Source organism: Sceloporus occidentalis, unplaced genomic scaffold (assembly GCF_023333645.1).
Source record: "Sceloporus occidentalis isolate IW3139 unplaced genomic scaffold, rSceOcc1.0.p SCAF_2, whole genome shotgun sequence".
NCBI classification, from domain to species: Eukaryota; Metazoa; Chordata; class Lepidosauria; order Squamata; family Phrynosomatidae; genus Sceloporus; species Sceloporus occidentalis.
In genome coordinates this window covers 53,932,011-53,959,201 of record NW_028316982.1, presented here as the reverse complement: position 1 = coordinate 53,959,201, position 27,191 = coordinate 53,932,011, and the positions used below count along the sequence as shown (strand labels likewise).

General features: G+C 42.1%; 1 protein-coding gene across 3 annotated transcripts in view; it reads right to left on the bottom strand.

Annotated features, from left to right (window-relative positions):
- LOC149318320 (diacylglycerol kinase beta-like) overlaps nucleotides 1-27,191 on the bottom strand; it is a 181,931-nt gene that overhangs the window by 21,967 nt on the left and 132,773 nt on the right. For all 3 annotated transcript variants that reach the window (XM_089509406.1, XM_089509407.1, XM_089509408.1), the window contains one exon: nucleotides 13,146-13,236. In XM_089509406.1, the coding sequence (XP_089365532.1) occupies nucleotides 13,146-13,236 (91 nt within the window). The remainder of the gene's footprint in view (nucleotides 1-13,145; nucleotides 13,237-27,191) is intronic.

The following is a 27,191-nucleotide window of genomic DNA, read 5'->3' as shown; positions in this document are numbered from 1 at the left end:
CGAAGATTGGCTTCAAGAACCGAGTAATTATGCTTGTGGTTCCAAGGTCCCTAAAGCAGAGAGTTATTGCAATCGGTCCCATTTAGAAGTAACTCTTTCCCCACTTATCAAAAACAACTGAAGTGGTTACCTGTACTTACCTAAGATAATATTAAAATGAATACGCACACAGGATCAGATTTTTAAAATAATTATCCATGGGATAATGGCATTGCAATACATTCAGACAAATGTCCAGCAACATTACCTAAGAACAATGCACCCCAATATTTTCACACTCCCTCCAGTACATTTCAAAGTGCTGCATCTGAAGGGCCACTTTCTCAAAAAACACCAAGAAAGTGAATCAAATGGCTGCAAACCTGAACAGAAAATTGTGTGTATGGAAAAAGAAGCAATATGAAAACCTTGTTTTAGAGCCATGCTTCTCAGGCTGTCTTATACGAGGGAGTGGCAATTATTCCCCCCCCCCCCCCCAATATTCCAGGGACCACAACCATATTTGTGCCTATTGACTATAATTGTTTCATTCTTTCCAGGAAACTCACCAGTGACTGGTGGCCAATGGCTCAAGGACTGGCACTGGTCCAGGGGCCACTACTTTGAGTAGCATTGGACTACCATACATTGTCCTGATACAGCAACAATTCACACTACACAATGAAGGAAAATAAACCAAGTGTGTATCCCAAAAATATAAAGGTTTTTAATAAAAAGAACTGAACTGTTACATCACAGAAAGGGTGTGAAATTATAGTCATAATATAACTGAACTGCAGAGTTGTTATTGGAAAATGGAACTGATGACACAACTAGTTATGTGTGACTATTTACCTCCAAGGTCTGTTAAGGGAGCCTTGGTGGTGCAATGATTAAAGGCTAGTACTGCAGCCACAAGGTTGTGAGTTCGATCCCAGCCAGGGCTCCAGGGTCCACTCAGCCTTCCATCCTTTCCTAGGTCAGCAAAATAAGCACCCAGCTTCTTGTGGGCTATTGGCTTACACATTGTAAAATGCTTAGGGAATACTATTTCACTGATAAGTGGTATAGAAACGTACTTGCTATTGGTATTGCTATTAAGGAGGGACTGCCCCAAGCTACATTATCTCCATCCAGTGACCACTGAAATATGGACCCAAGCTCCTGTTTGATTTTTTATAATTTAACACATAGTTTATATTTTTATATAACGAATAGTTGTATTATTTTCTACTGCTAGGAAGGCTATTTAAGTTTGGGGAATGGTGAGTGGCAGATATGAGCAGTAGAAGCAAAATGGTTACTTATATATGTCACCTAGATTTTATTCTATAAGATATGCCTCTATTATAGACTTGAACCTGTTCAACAGCCTTCTCTTCCCAATGAATTCTGGGAATTATAGTTTCTTTCTCTTTCTCTCTTATCAAATTATAGCAGGGGTAGGCAACCGTTTTGAGCTGGGGCTGGGTTGCTGTCCCTCAGACAACTGGGGGGCCGAAGCCAAAAAATAAATAATTAAATATTTTTTTTTACAATTTAAATAAATAAATAAACCGGGACAAATGTAGGACAACATTTTCAAGTGGTGGACACTTTTTTTTAAAAAAAGTGGAGGACACACAAAAAAATTTGCTGATTTTTTAAAAAATGTAAATATAAATGCATGTTTCTGAGGCATCTATAGACAATTGCCCCCCTTGCCCCTGCGTGCGAGAGGCCAAAGGCCCCGGCGGCAATCAGTGGCAGGACTGGGCTGGGGCCGGTCCCAAGGCCTTGCCGGGCCGCATCCGGCCCGCAGGCCGCAGGTTGCCTACCCCTGAATTATAGTTTCCCTGTTTCTTTGCAAGACATTGTAACAAAGTATTATATACTTTCATATGTCCTCACATCACCTCCAGACAACCTATCTTGAGGAACCTTTAAACTGTTGGAAGTTTTAATAAATATATTTTAATTGATGTTCATTGTTCATTTGTTGTTGTTCCCTGCCTTCATCCATGGAGGGAGGCAGGTAAGAATTAACAACAAAAGCAACAACAATTACTACTACTAAAACCAGGGAAAAGAACCCTTCAGTACTCCAGATGTTTTGAACTACAATTCCCATATTCCCTTAGTGTTGACCATGTGGCCTGGGACATCTGGGAGATGAAGTACAGCAACATCTGGAAAGCCACATGCTCCCTGTCCCAGTCTTGAGGGATATTTCTGGGAAGAAGCGCCCTGCCATAGCAGCTGAACCAATTTGTCTTCTGTTTAAGCAAGAGGGAAAGCATGAATGCCGTTTTGTTTTAAATTGTCTTGAGAACTTTGCTGCAACAGCATTTGCAAAACTCTGGTCATAGCAATATATCAGCAGAAGGCTACATTTGGGGGAAAATTATTTTGGCCTGAATGCAAAGTAGATAAATAGCAAAGAGGACATGGATGCTGTTTCAGTCCAGAAGGAGTGACAGTTGCCAACATGCAAAATTCTTTTCAATTCTGTCATTTTCTAGGGCACATCACAATTGAACCTCCTCTGTGCTGGCTGGATAAGTCACGGTTTGGCAGGCTGCAAAATGTGATATAGATGCCACATATCCACACAGCCCAGGAATAAACATCCAATGGGCAGCAGTGAGTGTGTTTCCCTCTATAACTCTGCTTTGTCTCTGTGCCAGTGTGGTACAATGGGCTCTTTGAGAAAGGGCAGCTGACGGGCTGTTGGGACTTGGCAGAGAGAGTGGAAGTAGACATTTGCAGCTGGGGGAAAAAAACCCAACTTTATTTCCAGGAGCCTATACCATAACTGATGCCAATTTCCAAAACAAAACTGCCATTTCTCTGTGCTCGTCATGACAGATGCTTGGAGCCAGAGGGAGGAAAAACTGTTACTTTCAGCTCAAAATGCTGCCCGATTAACACTTTGCAGCCTTGAGATTACCATCTCTTGAACATATATTTGCAAAAAGGTCCAGAACTGGAAAATCAGGGCCATTGGTCTCAACAAACATCCAAGCTTTGCTGAGGTTCTGTTTTTCCAGTTCATCTTGAGAGCACACAGCAGAAAATGCCAAAGGTTCAGAGAAGTATTAATGACACACAAAATGGTTCAGAGAATACTACATCAAAGTAAATAGTGTTCTCCTGGGCAACTGATCATCTTCTCCACCACTAAATGTATATTCAGCCTTTCTCGGAGCTTGGTAAAGTTACTTTTGAAATTATAGCTTCCAAAATTGTCCAGCCAACACAACCAGAGCTCATGCTGGTTGCAGAATTATGGGATTTGTAGTCCAAAAAAGAATCCTCCCCCAGGCTCTGGTCTTGTCTTGCTACTGAATCACTGCCCTCTACTATCACCACCACCACCACCACCACTATCATTATAATTTAAATGTAGATTCAGTCAAGGGTTTGTACAGTATATTTTTAATCATTTGTCTTGCTCAGAGTTCTATAACTATATTGCAAGCCAGCAATGTATTTTAATGAAAATAAATTCATCAGTAAAAATATGGTTGTTTACATAATAAAATACAGTATATGCAATATAGCTGTAAATAAATATATGAAATGAATTTATATTTAGATTAGAATTTCTAGCTTTTGTTTTGTAATGTTCTACATTTTTCTTGAATGCCTCACATTTTGCAGTGCCTTGTCCCCCTTTGCAGTTGCAGCCTGGATTCAGGTTGCATCTGCATTGTTGAAATAATTCAGTTTGAGACCACTTTAACTGCCATGGTTCAATGATATGTGGAATTCAGGGAATTACAGTTTTGTGAGACATTTAGCCTTCTCTGGCAGAGAGTTCTGGTGCCACAACAAATTACAGTTTTCAGAATTCCATAGCATTGAGTCATGGCAGTTAAAATGATGTCAAACTAGATTATTTCTGCAGTGCAGATTCAGCCATATTCATGGAAATGAAAATAGGTCCTATGGCTAAGCCCTTGTGAACCCAAGCACCTGTGAGCATCGCCCAATGAGGATGACACCAATGTTCCTGGGAAAATGTGCTGTTTGTACATTCCACATCTGACTTCAGGCTATCAGATATGAAACCTCACAGCAACCTCCCACAACCTGATGCTGTCCAGGGGCATGGGGCTACAACTTCCACCATCCCTTGATAGCTCAGGCATGCTGGGAATGGTAGGAGTGGTGGTCATACATCTTTGAAGGGAATGAGGTTGAGAGGGTTCTTTCTGCTTTGCAGAAAACAGAACTTGCAGAAGCAACCCAGTATATTGGAAGACAGCTTTGTTTTTAGCAAGTCAGTCTTGTTGGCTCAGACAGCAACTCAGAGAAGCAATCCAAAAGTAGAATCAAAGGTACCAGTTGTATGAAAAAGTATCTTACACACCTCATCCCAATTGAAACTGACAATTTCTATGGTTTCCTTATATCTAAACTATTCCTTTATACTGTTTGGCTTATCTCTTTGGTACTAGTTTATTTCCTCCTCACTCTAGAGAAGTTAACTTTCTGCCCTAAAAGCACTAGTGCCCCATGGCTGAAGGGGAAGAGGGGCTCATCCTGCCATTGCAAGTGTCTCATTCATACGGTTGCTATAAGCTGAAGTCTATTTGATGGCAAATAACCACCACCACTATTTTTCAAATGCCCAGCTGCCACGACTGGCTATTCAAATCTCAGGGCAGTATATAAAAATTATATGTCAACAACCCTGTGATGTTTTGTCTAGTTCACAAGTGTCTTCTTTGCCATTCTTGAGGCTTAGTACCAACAGCTGGTTAAGTGATAAAACTTTTCTTGCACTCAGAGCTTGAAGTTTTTTGTTTTTTTAAATTGGACTACATCATCTAACCAGCCAGAATGCTAATTCCTCCTCATCAGAAGAAATCCTCCCCCACAGAAAACTAGCTTATCAGAGAGAAGGCAGGCTAGAACATTTTTAAGCAGATTTGTTTTGATATGGGGAAGCATTAAAATCACACTGTTCTCCACATGCAGTTGGTGATAGTACTGTTCCATTAGCTTCATGGCTCAGCTTAGGTTGCAGGGACGTAGCCAGGATTTTGGGAAGGGGGGGGGTCCAGACTAAGTGCCACCATTATAATGGGGCTTGGGTGCGGCGGCGCAGCAGCATGCACCATTCATTTTTCTAATGGAAGGGGGGGTCCAGACCCCAAGAACCCCCCCCCCCCCCTTGGCTATGTCCCTGCAGGTTGTAAGACTTGCTTATGACCATTCACCTTGGGGCCTTCAAAATGAAATGAAGCAGCAATGTATATATCATACACCCCAAATTAGTAGGTATACAAAAAGGGGGAATGTCACTAGGATCAAGCACAGGTGAAAAGGAACTAAGAATTGACATGATTCACAAACTAAAGCAATCTCAGGCATTGTTGCTTGAGGGGGGAAAAAGGCAACTGTCATTTTCAACTGCCTTTATTTTATAGAAGTACTGGGTATGCAGGATGTAGGAGGTAATAGCAGTGTTCACTTAAATACCAAACCAAACCAACAGTGCCTCTCCTTAAATTTTAAGAACAGTTGGACAATGGAAAAAGATTCCCTAAGGAAGCTGGGGAATCTGTTTCTCTGCTTTATAAATATCATGTAACTAAAGGAATAAGAAAATAGATAGTTGCTAGAGGAAAAGATTCAGAGTGCCAAAATGGATAACACCTGGGTAGTGAATGCATCTAAAGTGACTCAGAATCATTTTCAGGGGCAGTCTCATGAGCAAATATCCAGAGCTTAGGTAAATTACAATTATTGGTTGGAATCTGTATCACCTTATACTTATCTAAGGCTGAAAATAGATGGCCCTAAAGGAGCAGCTCTGCGCTGCCCCTTTGTTTTCTGGACTGGGGCTGTGGCAACAGCATGGTGTGGCCCCAATCCAATGTTATTCCAGCCCCAAAAGAAGCGGCAAAATGCTGCTCCTTTTTGGAGTGGAAAAAAGTCACCCCTGCTGCTGCGGTAGCAGCTATTCCGCATTTCTTTGGTGCAGTGTGTATAAATGCTTCGCTGCAGAAACATCGTGATGCCACCTGCCATCTGGTCAGGTGGGTGGCGTGATGCCGCTTTGGGGGGGGAGAGGCAGGGCAGTTGGCAGTCGGTTGCCATGCCCTCACTCCAGCCTGATGCTGGTGTTTCTTGCCAGTCTGTTCAGCCCCTAAGTAATCTGCCACTCAGTCCATTCTGCTGATGATCAGGACACAGCTGAATGATGTTTTTTCATCATGTTTGGAGGGGTTGGGCCAAGAGAAGTTACTTTGTTAACTATTTAGTTAAATATAAGCTGATACAGGATTCTGGCCATTAACTGTAACTCCAATAGTCAGGCTGTAATTTTTCTAAGATCTACCAATGGACTCACAATGTCTTGCCCTTGACACTGAAGTTATTTTGTGTGTCTCTATGAGCATTTTACCTTTTACTTTTAATCTATCAGTCTTTCTCCTCCAAATCTCCTGTGCCTGTAATAGCTGTAATAGATGCAGACATTAAACAGCTATACCTCCTCATCTGAACTGGGACTCAACTATGTTCAGGACAAATATGCTTTCAAACAGTGATTGCTCAGCTTAAGCCCCTAAAGTTGCTGCCATCAGAAGTGTTTCTGTCACTGGATCAGAACACTCTCACCATCACCCATTTTAAAGTGAATTCTCAGTTGTACTTTATTTGCAAAACACTCGATAGCCAGATCAAGGTTTCCAGACCAATGCACACTTTCTGTATACCAACTTTAATGAAGAGCTTTTGAAAACTGTTCAGTTTCCCTGCTGATGGTGAATGAAGGAAGTTCATGGAAAACACACACCTCGTGAAAGCCTCAATATATTTTTTTAAAAGCTTGTAAAATGACAGAGCTTTTTGCAACTATTGGCAAGACAGTCACACTGCCTTCTCTAATTAAAGGCTGTTTTATACAGCCAAAGTTGGCTTCATGCAGCAGAGATTTTACACACACACTCTCATACGTACATGCGTGCGTCAAGCTCTAAAATACATCTGTAAGGGGGAAGGGAATAATTCTGTTCTCCAAAAACTGGCTTCTGAGATGACAAGCATTTGGATGCTGGAGTTGAAAAGCATATTTAAAGGGAATCAATCAAAGATGTGTACAAACTTTTAAGATACCTCACTCTGTATGATTGTTTGTCCTGTCACAGAATCACTTTGCTGTCAATATCTCTATGCAGACAGAAGCTTCCTCCAATGTAAACCAGCCAACCTCCCTTGTGTGCCCAGAGTATCTCATGATGTCATGAGGGACAGCCATGTCACTAAAAGGACTGGCAGTAAGAGCTTCCAGCTCTTTGTGGAAAAGAGAAAGCTTCTGTTTACACACAAACAATGAGAAGCTACAGGCGATTGTTAGCTGGCACATATATGAATGCTCTCTAATCTGATGACTTCTTCACATCTATAACTGTGAAACAAAGAAAGCATAATCATGTACCAGCTCTAATTAGCAATGCCATGACAATTGTTTTTATGAAGGCAGTGGAAGTCATAAACCTCAAGATAAAAAGAACTGGCCTGTAGGCAGTGCCCCATCAGGCAAAGCTGGGTGAAAAGCTTTATCCGGACTCCCTCCTGTGATGTGACTTCTTCTAACAAAATGGTTTGGAGGAAAAATGCAAAAATATACTGCTGCTTCCTCAGTGTTTGGAAATGTTGCTTCTTAAAACTACAACTTCCAGAATCCCCAAGACAGTCAGTTTCATTCTGGCTGGCAAGAGTTCTGGGTGTTACGGACCTCTGAGTTCTAGTCCTTCCTACACTTTCCTCACTCTTGCATTCAGTCAAGAGCACAGCAGCAGCCAGAAAAATGTCTTGATTCCCCCCTGCTTTATCTCCAGCTAGTCTTCTGGTGTGTTGCCTGAAGAACTGAGGAAAAGAGGACTTCCTTTCCTTGTTCCTTCTTTGCCTCTTTCTGTTTCTTGGCAGATCCATTCAGAATAGTGGTGAAGCCTTAATGCACCATCACTTAGTTTCAACAAATGTGCATTTGTTATTTTTATGTTGAGTGCATAGTTTTATACAGGCGAAAATGCCATACTTCCTGCAAGAATGGAATGGGCCCATTCATTACTACTGTATTTGACAAGAAGGGTGTAGTTAGATGGTTTTTATTAATCCCTGGTAGTGGCATCAGGGATGAACTTGGGGGCAGAAACCCAGGACTCCATGCAGCACAATGAGAAACTGGACATCAAATTGAATGGTTGGCTTACCACATTTTTAAATAACGGAAGTAAAAACAACACAGAGCTTATTCTAAACTCCCTGCCCCCTGCACCAATTGCACAAGAAGCCAGAGGGCTGGCATCAAGGATATGCTTTTCCTTCAATCTGCCTGGCATCACATGCTATTTTGCATGACTGTGTATTGTCTTGCATTGCAGAAAGGGACAGAGTCAGCCTCATTGAGATACTGACTGAAAATACACTGGCACTATCCCTGAGATGTATTAGCATTGTAGACTGGAAATCATTACAATATCTGGTGACTGAAAATCTGTACTATCCAGGTATCAGTGAATCCTTGAACCATGGCACAGGAGTAATGCTCAGTGCAGCTGACAATACCTGTGACAACACAGTTGTTGCAGCACAAACAAATATGCATGTTCACTCCTTGGTTATAGATGGAGCAATCAGATAGTTGATGCCAATAATATAACATCTTCAGTTATGAATACTATAGGATCATAGAGTTAGACGGGACTCCAAGGGCCTTCTAGTTCAAACCCTTGCCATGCAGGAATACACAAGCACTCCCAAAAGAAGGCCATCCAGCCTCTACTTAAAGAGTTACAAAGAAGGAGAGTCCAGCAGTCAATAAGTTCTTCCTGTTTAGGTGGAATCTCTCTCCCCCTCCCTCTCTCTCTTTTACAGTTTGAATCCATTGGTACATGCTCTAATTGTTGGTGCAGCAGAAAACAACCTCACCTCCAGTTCTAGTGTAGGGAGCTTGGAAAATATTTTTTTCCCAGTGGGCCAGGGATTGGCACCATATTTGTTCCTATCGGCTACAATTATTTTTTTCTTCACTGAAAACTCACCAGGGACTGGCAGCCAATGGCTTGGGAGTGGCACCAGTCCATGGACCACCACTTTGAGTAGCACTCTTCAACATGATATTCCTTCAGGTATTTAAATATAGCTGTCGAATCACCTCTTAATTTCTTTTCTTGAGACTAAATATACCCAGTTCCTTAAGCCATTTCTTGTAGGGCTTGGTTTCAACACCTCACACGGCCTTGGTTGACTGCTTTGGAACATGTTCCAGCTAATCAATGTCCTTTTTGAATTGTGGTACTCAGAAATGGATTACAGTTTTCCAGGTGAAATCTGACCAAAGCAGAATAGAGTAATATTGTTCCTTTCCTTGATCTGTAATCAAGGGACTAAGAAAATAAACAGTAGCCTTTTAAAACTTCTGTTGCTTTATTTTTCCCTTCTACTATTTGTTTCAATACGCAAAGGGAACTTGTAGCACCTTTGAGACTAAGGAGATTATCATATCTACAAATAAAGTGACTGCTCCCCATGGGATACAATTTTAATTCGGGTTGATACCGGGAATTATTGCATTTAATTTGCCACCACTGCTGGTGGGTCCCAGCCACGCTTTGGAGGCTGGTTTTCCAAGTCAGAAAGCTCCCGGCTTGGAAAAGTAGCCTCTGAAGCATGCCTGAGACCTGGGATGCAGTTGCCCGGCAGCAGCAACAGCAGATTACATGTGATAATTCCCAGTAGAAACCCGAATTGCAACTGTATCCCATTGGGGAGGAGCCACTTTATTTGTAAATGTGACAATCTCCTAACTGAAAAAAATAAGCTGGTAGCATGAGCTTTTGTAGATTTGAGCCTACATGCATCTGAGGAAGTAGGCGCAAGTCTACAAAAGCTCATGTTACCAGATTCTTTCTTTCAGTTAATCTCAAAGGTGCTACAAGAACCCTTTGCATGTTCATTTTTCTGACTAATATGGCTATGTCTTTGAATTCTATCATTTTTTGTTTCAAGAAATAGCTGTGTTTCATATTAAAGCCTGTACTACAACTGCACAAAAAACAACTTCCGGCTGCACATTTTATTTTCTTATTGCATAAAATGTGTTCAGCCTCACAACAGAGTAATCCTTGAAAGGACTTGTGCCAAAATCTGGCCATGTGGATTATTTCTGTTTGCAATATGCCATGTCATTCCCTTTGCCACTTAGTTCTGAACATTCTTTCTTATCCACCTGCCTGCCTGTCACGCTCACATTAGCATTCTATAGCCACTGAACAAGTTTAGTCTTCACTGAACTGATTTTTCTGATACCGATAAGAATTTTATCCTGAAAGTCTCCAGTGTATTTCTGAAAACCTTAGGTTTCCCCCAGATTTACAGCTACCTACCTCTTGTGTATGGATGTCATTTTATACAACGATACTCAGAGAACCTAGATTCTCTGTACTTTTTGAGTACAGATTCAGCCACCTGTGCTGATGCCTTAATTCCCTTTGTCTACCAGGACCAGAGATTATCAAGAAATCAACATGACAACAAAACAGGTGTTCAGCAGTTGTGGGAGGAGGTGCATTGAATCAGCATCTCAAGTTCTGGAAGTTCCCTATTGTGGGCAAACTTTAATTGCCCCCAAACTGGCAGTTGCCTAGTGGATTTGATTCCATGTGCTTGCACATTAACAATGGTGATCTGCAATTACTACTTGTTAATACTCACTAAAGTGATTTCTCTCTCTCTCTCTCACACACACAATACATTTACTTCATTACCATTTGACCTCACTCTTCCCTTTAGGATACACCAGGGTAGGGACTATGGCCTGTTACAGACAGCCAAAATAAAGCTGCTTCGAGTCACTTTGGAGGTATGGTATTTCAATGATGCATGAGTCCTAAGAGTCTGGAAGCTTCACCAAAGCTGCACTCCAGTCCTTAGGACTGGAGCATGGCTTTGGTGCGGCCTTTGGACTCTTAGGCCGCATGTATCATTGAAATACCATACCTCCAAAGTGACTCGAAGCAGCTTTATTTTGGCTGTCTGTAACAGGCCCATGTGACACTCCAGATGTTGAACTGCAATTCCCAGGAGCTCTAGCCAGAATAGTGAATGCTGAGAATTTCAGTTCAGCATTTGGAGAGACACACAGGTCGCACCCCCACTCTACAGCATGAATGGGAAATTTGTAGCTCTCCAATTGGTTGCACTCCAGCTCTCAACAGATCTACTAGTATGGCCAGTGGCTTGGGAATGTTTAGAACTGTACAGTCAGCTCTTCCTATCTGTGAGGTTGCCATCCATGGATTGTAGCATCCGCAGATAGCCCCACTCATTCTTCTCAATGGTGGTGCATGCACATAGCCATGCCAATGCGGCCACATGCATGTCATGCCATCATTGAGAAGAACAGGACTTGAGGTCTTGCAATATTTGATATCTGCAAGGGGGTCCAGAAGGAAACCCCCTTGAATACAAACAGCTGGCTGTATAACAAAAGATCTGGAGAACCATTGTTCCCTTCCATTATTGTCAATATGTACCGTATATATTTTTTCCATTTTGGAATAAAACATCAATGAAGTAAGCTGCATAAGAGCTTATCAAAGAACTGGGGACTATCCAGTGGAATCCACAGACACTAGGAGACATGTCTCAAGATGCTCAAAAGATGGTTGTTTTATTAGTTAAAAAGCCAAAATCATTTTGGCCTGTGAATACTGTTTGGGGTCTTACAAACCATTTTACTTGTCCAGTAAATGGTTTGAGAGCTCCTGGTCCAGACATTTCTGAACTTTGACTGACATTCTGGACTGCAGTTACAATATCGTAAGTAGACTTATGATATCATAACTGCTGGGATTCATGTTTATGGTTATGAATGACTGGACATCACTCTAAAAACCTGCCTTTGCATCTTAGCAGCACACTGACCGAGGCATTTCCTGGTTACTGGAGATCAGGGTGCTAAGAAATGATGCCCATAGTGCCCTCCCAATAACAACTGGGACAAGCAGTTGTGGCAGGACCCCAAGGGTCTTGCCAGCTGCCTATTTTCAAAGCACTTGTGACTAGGGAGTTTATCACACAGGGAAAATTGGAAGTTTAAAAGGGTCAGAACCCGCAGTTATCCAGCGTATTAAGCATAATTGAGTGAGTGGTTTTCACATGACGCTGCACACAAACTGCTTAGAAGCCAACAAGAAAGTGACATGACCCAGGAAATAAGCATTTTCAGGAAAGTATAGGAAATTCATATCCATTTCATAAACAAATTCGCTTTTTTTTTGCACAATTGCTGTAGTGTGAAAGCTATTTGCGGTTTATTCACGGGATTTGCCTTGTTTTTATGTTTGTTGCCAGATTTCCCATGGTTCTTTCAGGCGAGATTATTTTCAGTGCTGCAGAATACGTAAAGTACCCACCTTTCTTCACAGCCAGAGTTCTTAAAACAAACAGCTGATGCAAGGGCAGAGAGAGAGAGAGAGAGAGAAGAGCGAATGAATGCTTGCCTCAGAATGCTTGTCTGAGCTCTGACGTGCTACTCTCTCTCTCTCTGTGTCTTCTGCTTCAGCTGCAGCAATCTCCAAACTGTCCCCTTTATGGGATTTTGGACTTCAGCTCCCATAATTCTGGGCTATTGGTCAATATGGCTGAGAATTGTGGGAACTGAAGTCTAAAATCCCTTAGAGGGGACACTTTGGGGATCATTTCAGCCTTCCTTTTGAGCCAGGGCTCTTAAAGAAACAGCTACTAAGGGAAGGCAAGGACACACACACACACACAGAGTTTTGCCGTGGTCTATGTGTGAAAATCATTTGCGCATTTGATCGCTTTTTCAGGATAAACATGCTTTTATCATTATCGGGATGGAGGCACATTTGGTCCCATCGTGTGAAAACCATTCGTGCATTTGTGTGCAAGTGCAGACTGGTCTCAGATTCTACATGGGATAACAGCACTTTGCTTGTGAAAACCATTTGTGCAATTGTGAGTTAACAGTGCCCTGTTCTCCAGAACCTAGAAAATACCTTGGCTGGATGCTGCCTTACTGCACAGATCAGAATGTTGGCACTGAATGAAATGTAGGCTGTTTCCAACAACTGCTGTAATCCAGACAACGAAGATCCCCAGCCTCCAGTGGCAGACCAGTTAAAGGATTCTGGGGAACTTACCTCAATCTCCACATAATCATGGAGCTTCTTGCAGGTGGCAGCAAAGGTTTCTGTTGTGCCGAATTCAAAATACCATAGCTTATTCTTCATTCTGATGCAGAGAAGAAAAAGAGGGTGGGCATTATATGGAGAGATGTACACCATAGTCTGCACACACTGTACCACTGCAAACATCTGCAGCATTAACATACAGATTACTACTACTTTGCCAAACAGAAACAGGTGTTTTTAAAGGATACTCTTTGTACAAAGGTTCCAAGGAAACTGGAAAAGTTTAATGCAGATAATCAGTGGATAAAAACTTCAACATAGCAACATTTGCATAATAGGTCCACAAATCCCGACTCTAGTCTTCATTGCAAACATAACCGATGGTAGGTGTGGGGATGTGCCATTTTGCTATCATAGGACAGCCACTCAGCTATTAGCATCCTTTAAAAACAGTGTAAGTGTGTAACATTTGTGATGGGGAAATGCATTGCCTTTCAAGAATACGATAAAACAAGTAAGAAAGAATCATTAAATTTTTTTGCATGGAAGTGAGTGATTGTTGTTGGAGAGCAATATGGTGTTTGCCAAGTTAAAAGAGGGTGAGTGGACAATATTTCACATCCTGTAGTGGTAGAGTGGGGAGATGTGACTCAGCCCGTAGAAGAATGATATTATTTTTAAAAATTAAAGAACCTGAGTGAAAGGGATTATACAGACCAGGCAATAACCAGAGGCATAGTTACTACCGGATTGAAAGGGGAATTGCCCCAGGGCCTCCAGCCAATAGACGCCTGCTGCTACTGTCTGCCACACCTCAGCCCTTGCCCTGGCAGATAAGATGGTGGCGATGGCTGTGATGCGGGAGAGGGGGACCATTTGTGCGTTTTGCTTTTGAGACTTTGGCACAGTATGGCCTACACCCATCCCTTTTCTCGCCAGGTTGGGGGCAAGGCAGCCTCACTGGCAGCCCAGAAGCCCCAATCGGGTGCTTTTCAGGACCATGGAAAAGTGGCAAAATGTCCCCAAAAGGGGGTGTCCTTGGGGCTTCATGCCCCAGGACACCCTGACAGATGCGGCCATGGGAGAAAGGGGCTTCGTTCCAGTGGCCGTCTGGTTGCCACACGGGAACAAAGTTTGCAGCGCCGCAACAAAAAGGAGCTGCATATAGCAGCTCCTTTGTTATGGCACCGCCGCTGACCAAACGTGGCCCACAGGAAGTGGCGTCATGACAGAGCCACTTCCTGGTTGTGGCGCCACAATGAGGGAGCTGCTCTAGGCAGCTCCTTTTTGTTGCAGCACTGCAAGCTTTATTCCCGTGCAGCAACCAGAGAGCCACTGGAATGAAGCCATGGGAGAAAATGGCCAGGTGGTCCCTTTCTCTCATGGCTGCACCTGTCGGGGTGTCCTGGGGCATCAAGCCCCAAGGACACCCCTTTTTGGGACCATTTTGCCACTTCTCCATGGTCCTGAAAAGTGCCTCTGGGCTGTGGGAGGCTGCCATGATGCCGCTGCTGCCGCCACGGACTAGGGTTAGGGAGCATGCGGATGGTACGCATTCCCTAACTCTAGTATTGCTGCCACCATGCCCCATTTTGCCCATCTGTATTGGGCCTATGATTGCTAATCTATGGCTCCAGGGACACCCTTCCTAATAGGGTTCCCAGGTCTGGAAACCATGCCTTATGAGGAGAGACATAGGGAGCTGGCTATATTTAGCCTGCAGAAGAGAAGGTTAAGAGGTGATATGATAGCGCTATTTAAGTATTTGAAGGGGTGTCACATTTAGGATGGAGCAAGCTTGTTTTTTTGCTGCCCCAGAGAATAGGACACAGTACAATGGATGGAAGCTACAGGAAAATAGATTCTACCTAAACATTAGGAGGAACTTCCTGACAATAAGAGTTGTTTGATGGTGTAACACACTCCCTTGGAGAATGGTGGAGTCTTCTTCTTTGGAGGTCTTTAAACAGAGGCTGAATGGCCATCTGTTGGGGGTGCTTTCATTCTGGGTTCCTGCATAGCAGGGAGTTGGACTGGAGGCCCATATGATCTCTTCCAACTCTATGATTCTATGATCTCAGAGCCTGGGCCCTTGTTTGAAATCAAGAAAGGAGGAGTCTCGGAGCAAGATCATTGTCTTGAAAAGTGTGTACATATATATTTTTCTTATTTGTTAGATTTGCCATTTTTTATTTGAGTGGAATATTGTGAGCAACTGCCATTGATGATTAAAGCATCATTCTTAATGATGTCACTAGGGTTGTCATATATAATATCATCCATATAGCATCACCAGGGCCCACCTCAGTGACATCATAAAGGCCCATCCCAAGGTATCAGGTTTGGGTCCTGAAATCTCAGGATCTGGGACATTCCTGACCTAGAAACTCTACTCCCTATACAGCATAGGTGGGCAAAATGGGGCCCCTCAGATGTTGCCGAACTGCAACTCTCAGCAAACCCAATAAATGTGAGAGAATATAATGAAAGAGCTGCAGTTCAGCAACACCAAGAGGGTCATAGTTTGTCTACCTCTGCTATAGGGGCTCACTTGGCATCCACGTTGCTGCCTTTTTGGCAACAGACTAAAATGTTGTTGATCACCTTGGCATTTGTATGTTTGAAACATTAATGGATTTATCTATTGTTTTGTTATTCTATTTACTTAGCAATATAATTTATTGTGTCCTACTCTGAAATTCTAAACAGTATGAAGGGTGGTCTTAAAGAAAACAAACAAACAAACAAACCACATTTCCCCAGGTCCTAGAGCGGAGAAAAGCTACAAAAGATAGCTTATTAGGAACATTTTCCTGGACACAAAAACATATAGCACATCCAATGCTCTGAAAAAGCAATATTCCTCAAACAGAAGCACAACCTCAAGGGATACCCATCTAGGCAGCAATAACTGTACAATTATCATGCTAAGCACTAATAACTGGGAAGGCCCAGAGGGAAATGTCTAATCTCTATTAAATTGCTCAGAGTTACTCATTCAAAGCTGTTTGTAACTGGGCACCATTTGGATAAATTCTTGCTTTTGGCTAAGCTACAAATAATATGAAAAGTTTCCATGTGACAGCTTGCGAATGTGAACATGTGGGTCTGCAGCAGGGAATGTAAAGGACATTTTCAAATGTCCTCATCAGCAATGACAAAAGGTGTCTACACACATTAAGATACTCCACTGAGAAAAGTGTTGGTGGGGTTTGTTTTTTCCATGGGGGATTGTACAAAATTAATGTTTGCAAAGAATCTAACTCTCTCTCTCTCTCTCTCTCTCTCTCTCTCTCTCAGAAAACAGTATTATAGTGTGCAAAAGAAGTGGATTTCTGTATAGAATAATTTTGTGTAAAGACACAGGGATTCTGGGGGTGTTCTCACTGGCTTATACACCGGTTTACAAATCGAATCCAAGGTGTTCCTACTGAAACCCGAATTAACTCTAGAACAGTTCTAGATTAACCCAATATCATTTCTACTATGATTCGAATCTGATTCGATTTATAACATTTAATCTGGGTCAGAGGCCTATAAACCGGCATAAAAAAATAGAAGGGTTACCCCTAGGGTTATCCCTTGATTCGGGATAGGAATCGGAGTATTTAAATAGGAACGTTTCGGCCTTTGAATCGGGTCAACTGGATGGGAGGAGCGGAGCGCGATGGGCTGGCCTGGGGATGTCACCCTGTTTGGTCTCTTTCTGCATCGCCAGCGCCATTTTCTTCCATTCGCATAGACTTCCCCCCGGTGGATTGCAACCTCCCCTCTGTGTGAGGAGAGCCATTGAACACCATTTGCAACGGAGAGAGGCTGGATGCACAGCAATCTGTGGGGAAATAGAGCCTTTCCTTCTCTCTTTCCCAAACGGAATCTGGGGAGACATAGGAAACCCTGGATGTGTGTGTGTGTGTTTGTGTATTCCAACCCTGGGCTTTGGATGCAGAATCTCTACCCACTTAAACCCACTGCCTTCTCCTCCTTGATCCGATTTTCCAACCCTGGGCTTTGGATGCAGAGTCTCTACCCACTTAAACCCACTGCCTTCTCCTCCTTGATCCGATTTTCCAACCCTGGGCTTTGGATCCAGAGTCTCTACCCACTTAAACCCACTGCCTTCTCCTCCTTGATCCGATTTGGCAAACACACACGCACACACACGATAGATAGATAGATAGATAGATAGATAGATAGATAGATAGATAGACAGACAGACAGACAGACAGACACATGTTTATATATGAATACTCACACACACACACATGCATATATATATAAACACATACACACACAAACATATAGGTATATACACACATACATATTTGTGTGTGTGTGTTTGCACGCATGTATATATACGCATATGAATGTATATTTGTGTGTGTGTGTGTGTGTGTGTGTGTGTGTGTGTATATATATCTAAGGTAAATTATAAAGTAACAACTTTTTTAATTTATGAAAAAAAACCTCATCTGTAGTTCAAAACCCACTGTAGAAATAATGCAGTTTGAGACCCCTTAACCTGCCCTGGCTCAGTACTAAGGAATTATGGGAACTGTTGTGTTTGTGAGACATTTATCCTCCTGTGCCAGAGAGTGCTGGTGCCATAATAAACTACCATTCCCAGGATTCCCTAGCACAGAGTTATGGCAGTTAATATGGGGAGACACAGAAGAGGACGAATAAGGCTCCTTCTTGTCTGGGGAGACGCAACAGAAGAGCCTCGGATGCAGACAATTTTCATTGGCTGTCGCCCTCCAAAAAAATCACTCCCCAAATCTCCAAGGCAGAAGGATGACTGCTTTGCTGGAGGAACTTCCCCCAGCCTCTCTGGGGTCTTTCTTCCAAGGCAGCCAAGCAGAAGTGCTTTGGGGAGGCAGTTTTCTCTCTCCCTCAACCATCCTTCCCCACGAATAACAAAAGTAAGAGAGACCGGAAATTACAGGACTCAGAGCTTAGGCTCATAGGCTCATATGCACTTTAAGCGCCTCCTCATTGGCTCTTTTAAAAAAAACCACGAAATTTAAAACAAATTAAAAATGGCCAGGTAGTGGGGACACAGGTACAGGATACATCGGTGCATGTTACTCCGAATTATTGTGACGTCATGATGATGTCGCTTTGATTGACAGCCGAAACAAGTGAATGTGAATGAAAAAGTAACAGAACCAGTTTAAACATACACCGATTCATCCATGAATGGGAACGAAACCAGGACAATTACAGCGAATCAAAATAAAACGTTAAATAAATGGGAACAATGAAGATAAAGCGATTTGAAAAGCGGGATAAAACTCGCTGTATTTTGAGTTGCTTTATAATGAACCGCTGTATTTAAAATCGTTGTAAATCGCAAGTGGGAACACCCCCTCTGTGTAAACTTTGCCCTGAATGGCAAAAAAGCATGAAAAGATGTGTGAATAAAACTCAATGTTCACAGTTCACAGTAGTAGAGAACAACTTGAGCTATATGCCTATGACTGCTCAGAACAAGGGTACTGGAGCTTTTTTGTTCTTGTTGAGATTTGTATTTCCTGTGATGGAAACTACATACTGGGGCTGAAGCCAATGGTGGTAAGGGATAGGATCAAAAATAGCTGAGCCCAATCCTTTCTCCTTAAGGAAATACAGTGGACCATTGCTATACGCTGGGGTTTGATTCCAAGATCCCCCGTGGATAACAAAATCCATGTATGCTCAAGTCCCATTAAATATAATGACATAGCAAAATGATGTCCCTTATAAAAAATGGAAAATCAAGGTTTGAAATTTGAAATATATACTTTTTTTGAAATTTTTGAAATTTATACTTTTTTCTGAACATTTTCAAACCGTGGATGCTTGAATCCATGTATAAAAAATCCATGTATAAGAAGGGCTGACTATATTGCCACTAGTCATGCTAACCTTATCTATAACTGGATCAGTAATAACCTACTTGAACCAAAGCCCATGTCATACTATATAATTACAGCACTATAAATGTTATGACTGCATCTTATGCAATCCTGGATCCTGTACTTTGGTAAGGAATCCTGTACTAGGGGCTGGTACAGCCCGGCGCTTTCTGACGCCCTCGTCACGTGTTAGGGTTGCCTTGGGGCAGTGCTTCCAGACGCCCCTCAACCCTAGCACGTGATGAGGGTGTCAAAATGGTGGCACCCTGTACACATGGGTGCTGCCATTGTTACACAAGCACCGCATGGCATCTGCACGGTGCTTGCATAACGAGTGCGCCAGTGGTGCACTTATTATGCCATTCTTTTTATACCGCAGGGAAGCCACGTGGTTTGGCAGTTGTGGCTTCCCCACAGAGAGTAAACAGGTGCCAGCAGGGTGCCTTTTTAGGCGCTCTGTACTGCGCCTATAGCTCTCTGGCTGAGATGTCTACCATATACACTTGTGTACAAGTCTCATGTATAAGTCAATGGAAGGTTTCAGGGTCAAAATCCTGGATTTTGATATGACTTGTGGATAAATTGAGGGTAAAATTTAGGGGGTTATAAGGAATAATAATAATAAATAATAAAACTTTATTTATATACCGCTTTTCCAATGATCAAAGCGGTGTACATCAAGAATATAGGTACATACAGATTAAAAATATAAAATCCACAAATCTCAATATACATAAACACACAGCCAAGAATCTTTTCAGTCAATGATGAGCAAGTCTATCAAGAGTAGTGACTACAAAGAGTCAGACGGATATGCCAGTCGGAATAATTGTGTCTTCAGAGCCTTTTTAAAGGCATCCAAAGTGGAGCAAGCTCGGATTTGATCAGGAAGATTATTCCAGAGAGTAGGTGCTGTCGATGTGTATGACTTCTTGTGAGTTGTTGACAACCTCACTCTCGGACATTCTAATAAAAATTCCCCTGATGTTCTGAGAGTGCGGGGCGGATTGTGTGGGAGAAGGCGCTCCTTCAAGTAGCTCGGGCCCAAGCCATGTAGGGCTTTATAGGTAATAACCGACACTTTGTATTGGGCCCGGAAGCTAATAGGCAACCAGTGAAGAGATTTTAATACCGGGGTTATATGGTCTGCCCTAGATGTTCCAGCGACCAGCCTGGCTGCCACATTTTACACTAACTGAAGTTTCCGGACCTGGTACAAAGGTAGCCCCATGTAGAGCGCATTACAGAAATCTAACCGAGAGGTTACCAGTGCATGTACTACCATTTCAAGGTCCTTTTGGTCCAAACAGGGATGCAGCTGGCATATCAGCCAAAGCTGGTACCAAGCACTCTTGGCCATCGCATCCACCTGGGATGACAATTGTAGGGATGAGTCCAAGAGTACTCCCAAACTGCAAACCTTGTCCTTCAGGGGGGGAATAACCCCGTCTAGGACTGGATGACAAATTTCCCTGCCTGGACTTGGGGTATCTATCACGAGTACCTCTGTTTTCTCCAGATTCAGCCTGAGTCTGTTTTCCCTCATCCAGCCCATTACTGACTCCAGGCAGGCATCCAGAGGAGAGATGCCATCCTTAGTCACTGTATCAGTCGGAGACATGGAGAGATAGATCTGGGTGTCATCAGCGTACTGATAACACCGAGCCCCATGTCTCCAGATGATCTCTCCCAGCGGTTTCATGTAAATGTTAAACAGCATGGGGGATAAAATGGCGCCCTGTGGGACGCCAGATGTTAGGAAGGATGGAAAGGGGGAAATACCACTTCCCTCCCTCCTTCTCCTTCTCTGGACCTCTCCCAACCGATTCCTAGGTGCTGAATGAAAGGTTTTAACATCGGATTGAGTAAGCAAGCAAGTGGATTTAAATGGAGAGGTTTTTCCATAGGAAGCCAGGGCTTGCAAAACGGAGCAAGAGAGAAGTGGATTTAACTGGGGAGATTTTTCCATAGGAAGCCAGGAAAATTGGAGCAAGAGAGAAGCAAGTGTTTTTAAATGGGGAGTTTTTCCGATAGGAAGCAAAGGTGAAGTCAAAGGCTTTCATGGCCGGCATCCATGGTTTTTGGTGGGTTTTTCAGGCTATGTGCCCATGTACTAGAAGAGTTTCTTCCTGACGTTTTGCCAGCATCTGTGGCTGGCATCTTCAGAGAAGCCGGCGGGAGCCCCAGGGAGTTCTCTTTTCTCCATGAAGGGCGAAGATGCATCTTTGAAGATGCCAGCCACAGATGCTGGCGGAACGTCAGGAAGAAACTCTTCTAGAACATGGGCACATAGCCTGAAAACCCCACAAAAAACCAAGGAAGCAAAGGCTTGCAAAACGGACTGGAGAGGGAAGGAACTGTTGTTCAATGGAGATTGGGGCATAAGGCTTGCTTGCTTTATGGCCTTTCTAAGCACTACTGATGTATTGTCCCTTACATAAATCTAACCAAAATTTTAGGGGCAATTTTGGGGCATAATTTTCTTGACTCATAGTCAAGTATATACAGTTAGTACCCCGCCCTAATTTACAAATCCAAGGATTCCATAAAATGTTTCCATTACATTTCAAGAGGAATCCTAGCATCATAATTCTGAAGTGAGAAAGGGCTCCAAGACATTTAGTGGCAACATATTCAATCACACAATTCATTTTTGGATCAGACCATTATGCTACAGTGTCTCCACTCTCCTGGACATTCTAAAACCCTCAGATTCTAACATTATGTTAAATTAGGCAATTATTGTACATAAAACCCTGAAAAATTATTTCTTTCAAGGAACTTAGATGATGGCTTGGCAATTTATAGAAATCACACAAATAACTGGGAATGTATTTTAAAGACCTGTTCAAATGCTGTATCTATATGTAAATGTCACCACATGCTAAAAGGAAAAAAACCGCATCATAATGTGTGCACCTGCAGTGATCTTGGAAGGCTGGCATCAAGGAGAGGAAGACAGCCATTTAGTACAGCCTATGTGGGAAGGAAATAGGGGAAGGACTCTGGCACCTGGAGCTTGACTTGGCTGCAGGTGGGAGGACTTTCTCCCTTTACTTCCAAGGTCAGAAAGACAAAACCATATGCAATACAGTTGGGCCCCAGGCCTTACTGGACCCCTTGGCTTTGTTCTACTTTCTCTTGTCAGGCCTGATTCAACCAGCTTTCTCCAAAGAACCAGCATGTTCCATCTAAGTATTTTTATTAACTTATCACAAAGACAAAAAAATGGTTGCTCAGCCAAACTATCTGTTGCTCCAAGTAGAGTGGGTCCTTGGTATCCTCTGGGGTTTGGTTCCAGAACCCCCCATGGATAACAAAATTTGTGGATGCTCAAAGTGGCACGGTCAAATGGGGTCCCTTACATAAAATGACAAAACTAAGGTTTGTTTTTTTGGAATTTAGACATTTTAAAAATATTTTCAAACTGCGGTTGCTTGAATTTGTGAATAAAAAAATTCAGTGGATACGGAAGGCTGACTGTAGTTACAACAGAACATTTGTCACTTTACTTCATGGTCAGGTTGTCCTCAATATAAATGTATGCATTTGTACCTCCACCACAAAACGTGCAAGCATTTACCACTACTCAGAGGAAAGAGAAACTTGCCTTGCATCTAGCTTAGTGATCACTGAACGGATGATATTTGGGAACAGATTTTTCACGCTAAGAGAAAGTACACTAATCTTGCTGAACTTCATGGGGACAATTTGGGCCTGGAGAAGTGGACTCAAGTCACTACTACTTAACTCCATAAAGACCAAAGAGCACAGTAGCTCTTTGTGCTTGCTGAATGATCACATCTAACATACTAAGTGGGGAAACAAGCAAGGTGGCCCTAGCTAGAATAGCTACCTCATTAACTATGATCATTGACTGGATTGTGGACTGTATAGAACTTGACATGATTCAATACGAAGTAGCAGAACAAAGTTATAGATCTTGAAAGGAGATGTTCAGTGTAGGATGGATGAAAAGGGTAGTATGTATGTTAAACATGGGTAATCGTTACTTCATTTTCTTCAGAGCTGTGCTTTTCAGGTAGGGACGGAGGCTGTCATATGTTGTGAGATTGTGTAACAGATACCTAGTTTCAGATTAAGAAGGATCTCAGATCTCTGCTTCAGCATCATGATTATTTTATCAGAGGCAAAGGTGAAAGCTGTGGACTATGCTTCTAAAATTGCAGGATACATTGTACTGTGTAATTTAAGTTCCTTTTTTCTTTTACTTTAAAGATACACAACTTCAATCCAAATTGTGCATGGGATGAGAATGGGCTAAAACTTCCTCATCTATTATTTTATTTAATATCCCTCTCCCTGATGTTTGCCAGATGAATCAAACCCCATCAACCCCATTCAGCATGACTGTTGGCTGGCCTGGCAAGGGATTAATGGGGGCTGTAGTCCAACACACATGGACACCAGGTAAGTGGTAAATATCTTTATATGAACCATTAGGTCTGTTTATATTGCTCTACCGGAAAGAGTTATAATTATAATTAGCTGTCCATTTTACACATTTACCTGTACCTATGGAAATAGTTCTTGAACAACCTAGGAAAGATAATAATGGACATAATCCATTCTGCATAGGACTTTGTAGATTAAAATTGTATGCAATCATATGTATGGTGTTCAGTTACACTACAATAAAGTATTAGTTATGTTTTATTGTTATTTTTACATTGGTCTAAGCATTAGAATAGAATAAAATTTAGAATAGAATAAAATTTAGGATAAAAACAAATACATACTGCAGAAACTGATATGACTTCCATAATTTTCATATTAGTGGGAAATTGCTGACAGACTTTAGTCAGTGCAAGGCCTATTTTTTTCCAGGCTAGGCAACCAATCTGGTATCTGCACTTTAAATCTCCAGATGAGGACTTTGTCAATAGTTCCAGAGATAAATAGGAGAGAAATGGCAAAATGTAAAGAGGTTTCGGAGGGATGAGAAACTTGCTTACGTTCAAGTTGAGAAAGAGAAGATAGAGAAGACAGGTTGATTTACTAAATACAAACACACACGTCAGGCAGTGTTTATTTTCACCCACCAATGTGCCTCATCCTGACACTGCTTGAGGTGTCGTCAGAGATTCAAAAACTGCATGGTGAAGATGTTGAACAGGGAATTAATGCACACAGGTGAACAAAGTGTGCTCAATTTTGGCCTGCCAATTAAGGAAAACAACTTTGCAAATTTTGTAACACTCTATTCCTATATATCTATATAACTATATCTCTAGAAGGACTTGGGAAAATAAGTGTAGTAAAGTTGGGGATGGCCTAATGTCATGCTGGCCAATACGCTGTGTTATGTCATCCTAGTTCCAATCCCTGGAAGCTCGGCTTGATTTTTAGAAGAAATGTCCAAAATATTATCAGATATTTCTTCACAATCATGTTACATGCTCCAGAACTGCCTTGGTCCAGGCCTTGGAGGTAGAGAAGAACTGCTGGCCCTCATCCCCTTCCCCTCCACCACTCCCTTCTCCTTTTGTGTCGTGTCTTTTTAGATTGTAAGCCTGAGGGCAGGGAACCGCCTAATTAAAAGATTGTATGTACAGCGCTGTGTAAATTTACAGTGCTTTATAAATAAAGGTTAATAATAATAATAATAATAATAATAATAACAACAACAACTGTGCTCTGTTCATAGAACAGTTGAGATTTGCAGGACCAAGATCCAGTCTTATTCTTTTTCCATATTGCAACACAATTGCAACATTACAGATTCGAAAAATACCCACACTGCACGCAAGTTTAGAATTGAACAAAATGTCAAAAACTGCATTTGTATATAAGGGAGGCCACACATCTTATAGAAAAACCAAGTATATGAGTATCAGAATTTGTGATCAGTTTGGTCTCTAAGTTGTTTTGGACCCCTTGAACAGAGCTCTTTGGCTTATCACTGAGAAGTGGAACAGGACAATGAGTGCTCCTTCCTGCTTACTGATAACCCTTGCAAACTGCTGTCTCTTGCTCAGGCACACAGAGACTTAACAACTGTCAATGCTAAGGCGTAATCACAGAGTTCTGGCCCTTCAGTGTTCCTAATTTATGGCAGGGAGAACCATAAAAAAAGAGGGACTTTCAGAGTCTGAATCTTTCTCACTGAGCCTAGTTCCTCCTTACGATCACGGAATTATGTGGGGCAGGCCCTATCATAAGGCATCAATTGCAAGCAACAGCTATCAGATGCCACAAGAAGCAACACACTGACAGTTACTTACATCATTTTTGAATTTTTACTGCCGAGGAGAGGGAGTGCATACCTTCCAACATTTCACAGATGGAAACCAATACATGTGTGGATCAAGCAACATCCAAGTGTAGTTAAGATGACAAAAGTTATTAATAAAGAGGACATATGAACTAGAACAGGCTCCAGAAGTTTGTTCTTGCCTGAGCCTGCTGGAAAGGGCAGGTTTCCACCTCTTCCTCCCCGTTCCTCTCCTCTCTGCTGAGTTAATTGAGGGCAAGCTATTTTTGCATTTTGAACTCAGTTTTCCAGCAACTGAAGTAAATTGAAGACAAGGGGGAAAATGAGAGGAGATAGTAAGTGGGATTTTTTAAAAAAAAAAACAGATGAAAAAATGGGACAACAGGATTAATCAGGACTGTCTCTGACAAATCAGGGCAGTTGGAGGGTTTGTGATTTGTGAGTGCTGTTTTTGTGGGTTTCCCCCAAGCCTGGTGCACTGAAATAATCTGGTCCTTTGCACCTTGGCTTGGGATAAGGGCAAGGTATCTGAACATTTTTCCTCAGACAGTAAAATGTAGTGAGTTAGTCTGTTCTAAAGGAAAGTGTAGAAAGCTGCTTTCTATGTAAGTAGATTGAGAGAAATCATTTTTGTGGATGACAGCTCCCAGAATCCCCCTGCCACAAAAATGATTTTCCTACTCTTGGAATTTTGGTGGCTGCAGTTTTAAGGATAGGTTGGCTTTAGGTATTTGAGATTTAAGGCTGCTTTTGGATGGTGGGATGGGAATTAAGAGGTAAAGACAAAATAATCCCCTCCAGAGCTCAGAAAAGTTATATTTTGGAAGAGAACTGTTGGAGTAATTGGAGTGAGCTAGTTAGTTTCTCTTTCCTTCCTTCCTTCCTTCTTTTTGGAAAAACAAAACAAAAACAAAAACATACAAACTCTGCTTCCAGTTACTCTCAGCTGGGGAATATGCTTGCGTTGCCTTGCTTGTCCAAGATTAGGAAAGCTGGGTATATGTCTGTCCTTTCCCTCCTTTTTATAAAATGGACATTGGATGGCCTTTCTTTGGCCTAAGATGACTCCACGAGAGGCCCAAGGTTCATGGTAACTTAATAGAGCTTGTTTACACAGGAAGTGCTTTGCTTCTGTGCTTCATTCCTTGTACCAAAATTCTCTCAGACCCCCAGAAACCTTTCAAAGGTTTAAAGACTGGTGTAATGCTATAAAGACAGAAAGAGCAGCTGTTCTGCTTCCGGCCACCTGTAGGTGTAAAAAACAAAATCTAGAACTAAATAAGGCAGCCTTGAGGTGTTGTGCATCTCTTTGGACAATGTCCAGGATGTAGCTATGGAGGTGGGGATGAGAGCATTGCTCCCATAAGAATTCTGCCCCCAAATGAAGTTTTCCTTCAGTCCCCAATTTCTTGCATTGTACAGAGCAAGACACTGAAAATTATTCACACTGAGAACTCTTATATTTGAGGTGTTCACATACCCTTGGTAACTTTGCCTGCCTCTTTTCTTTAGACACCTAAACTCTATCTCTAAATGCAAACTTCTGTTGTTTTTATGTGCCTTCAAGTTTACTCAGCTGATGATGACCCTATTCTAGGATTTTCTTTGTAAGTTTTATTAGAGGTTTGCTATTTTCTTCCTTCGAGACTTGTGTGACTTGTTCAAAGTCATTCAATGGATTTCCATGTCTGAATGGGGATTCAAGCACATATATCCTGGAGTCCTATCACCACTCTAACCACTACATCACATTGGCTTTCCTGAAATTTCAGTTACTCCAATGCTAGAAATTTGGGGAATGAAGGAAAATGTTGCAGGAAGAATGCCCTCTTATCTCCTCCCCCATGAAAATGTGCTAAACTTCCTCTTGAAAATTCTCCGTAGAATTGTAAATTGCCATCTTGCCTTCTAGAAGATTTGCTT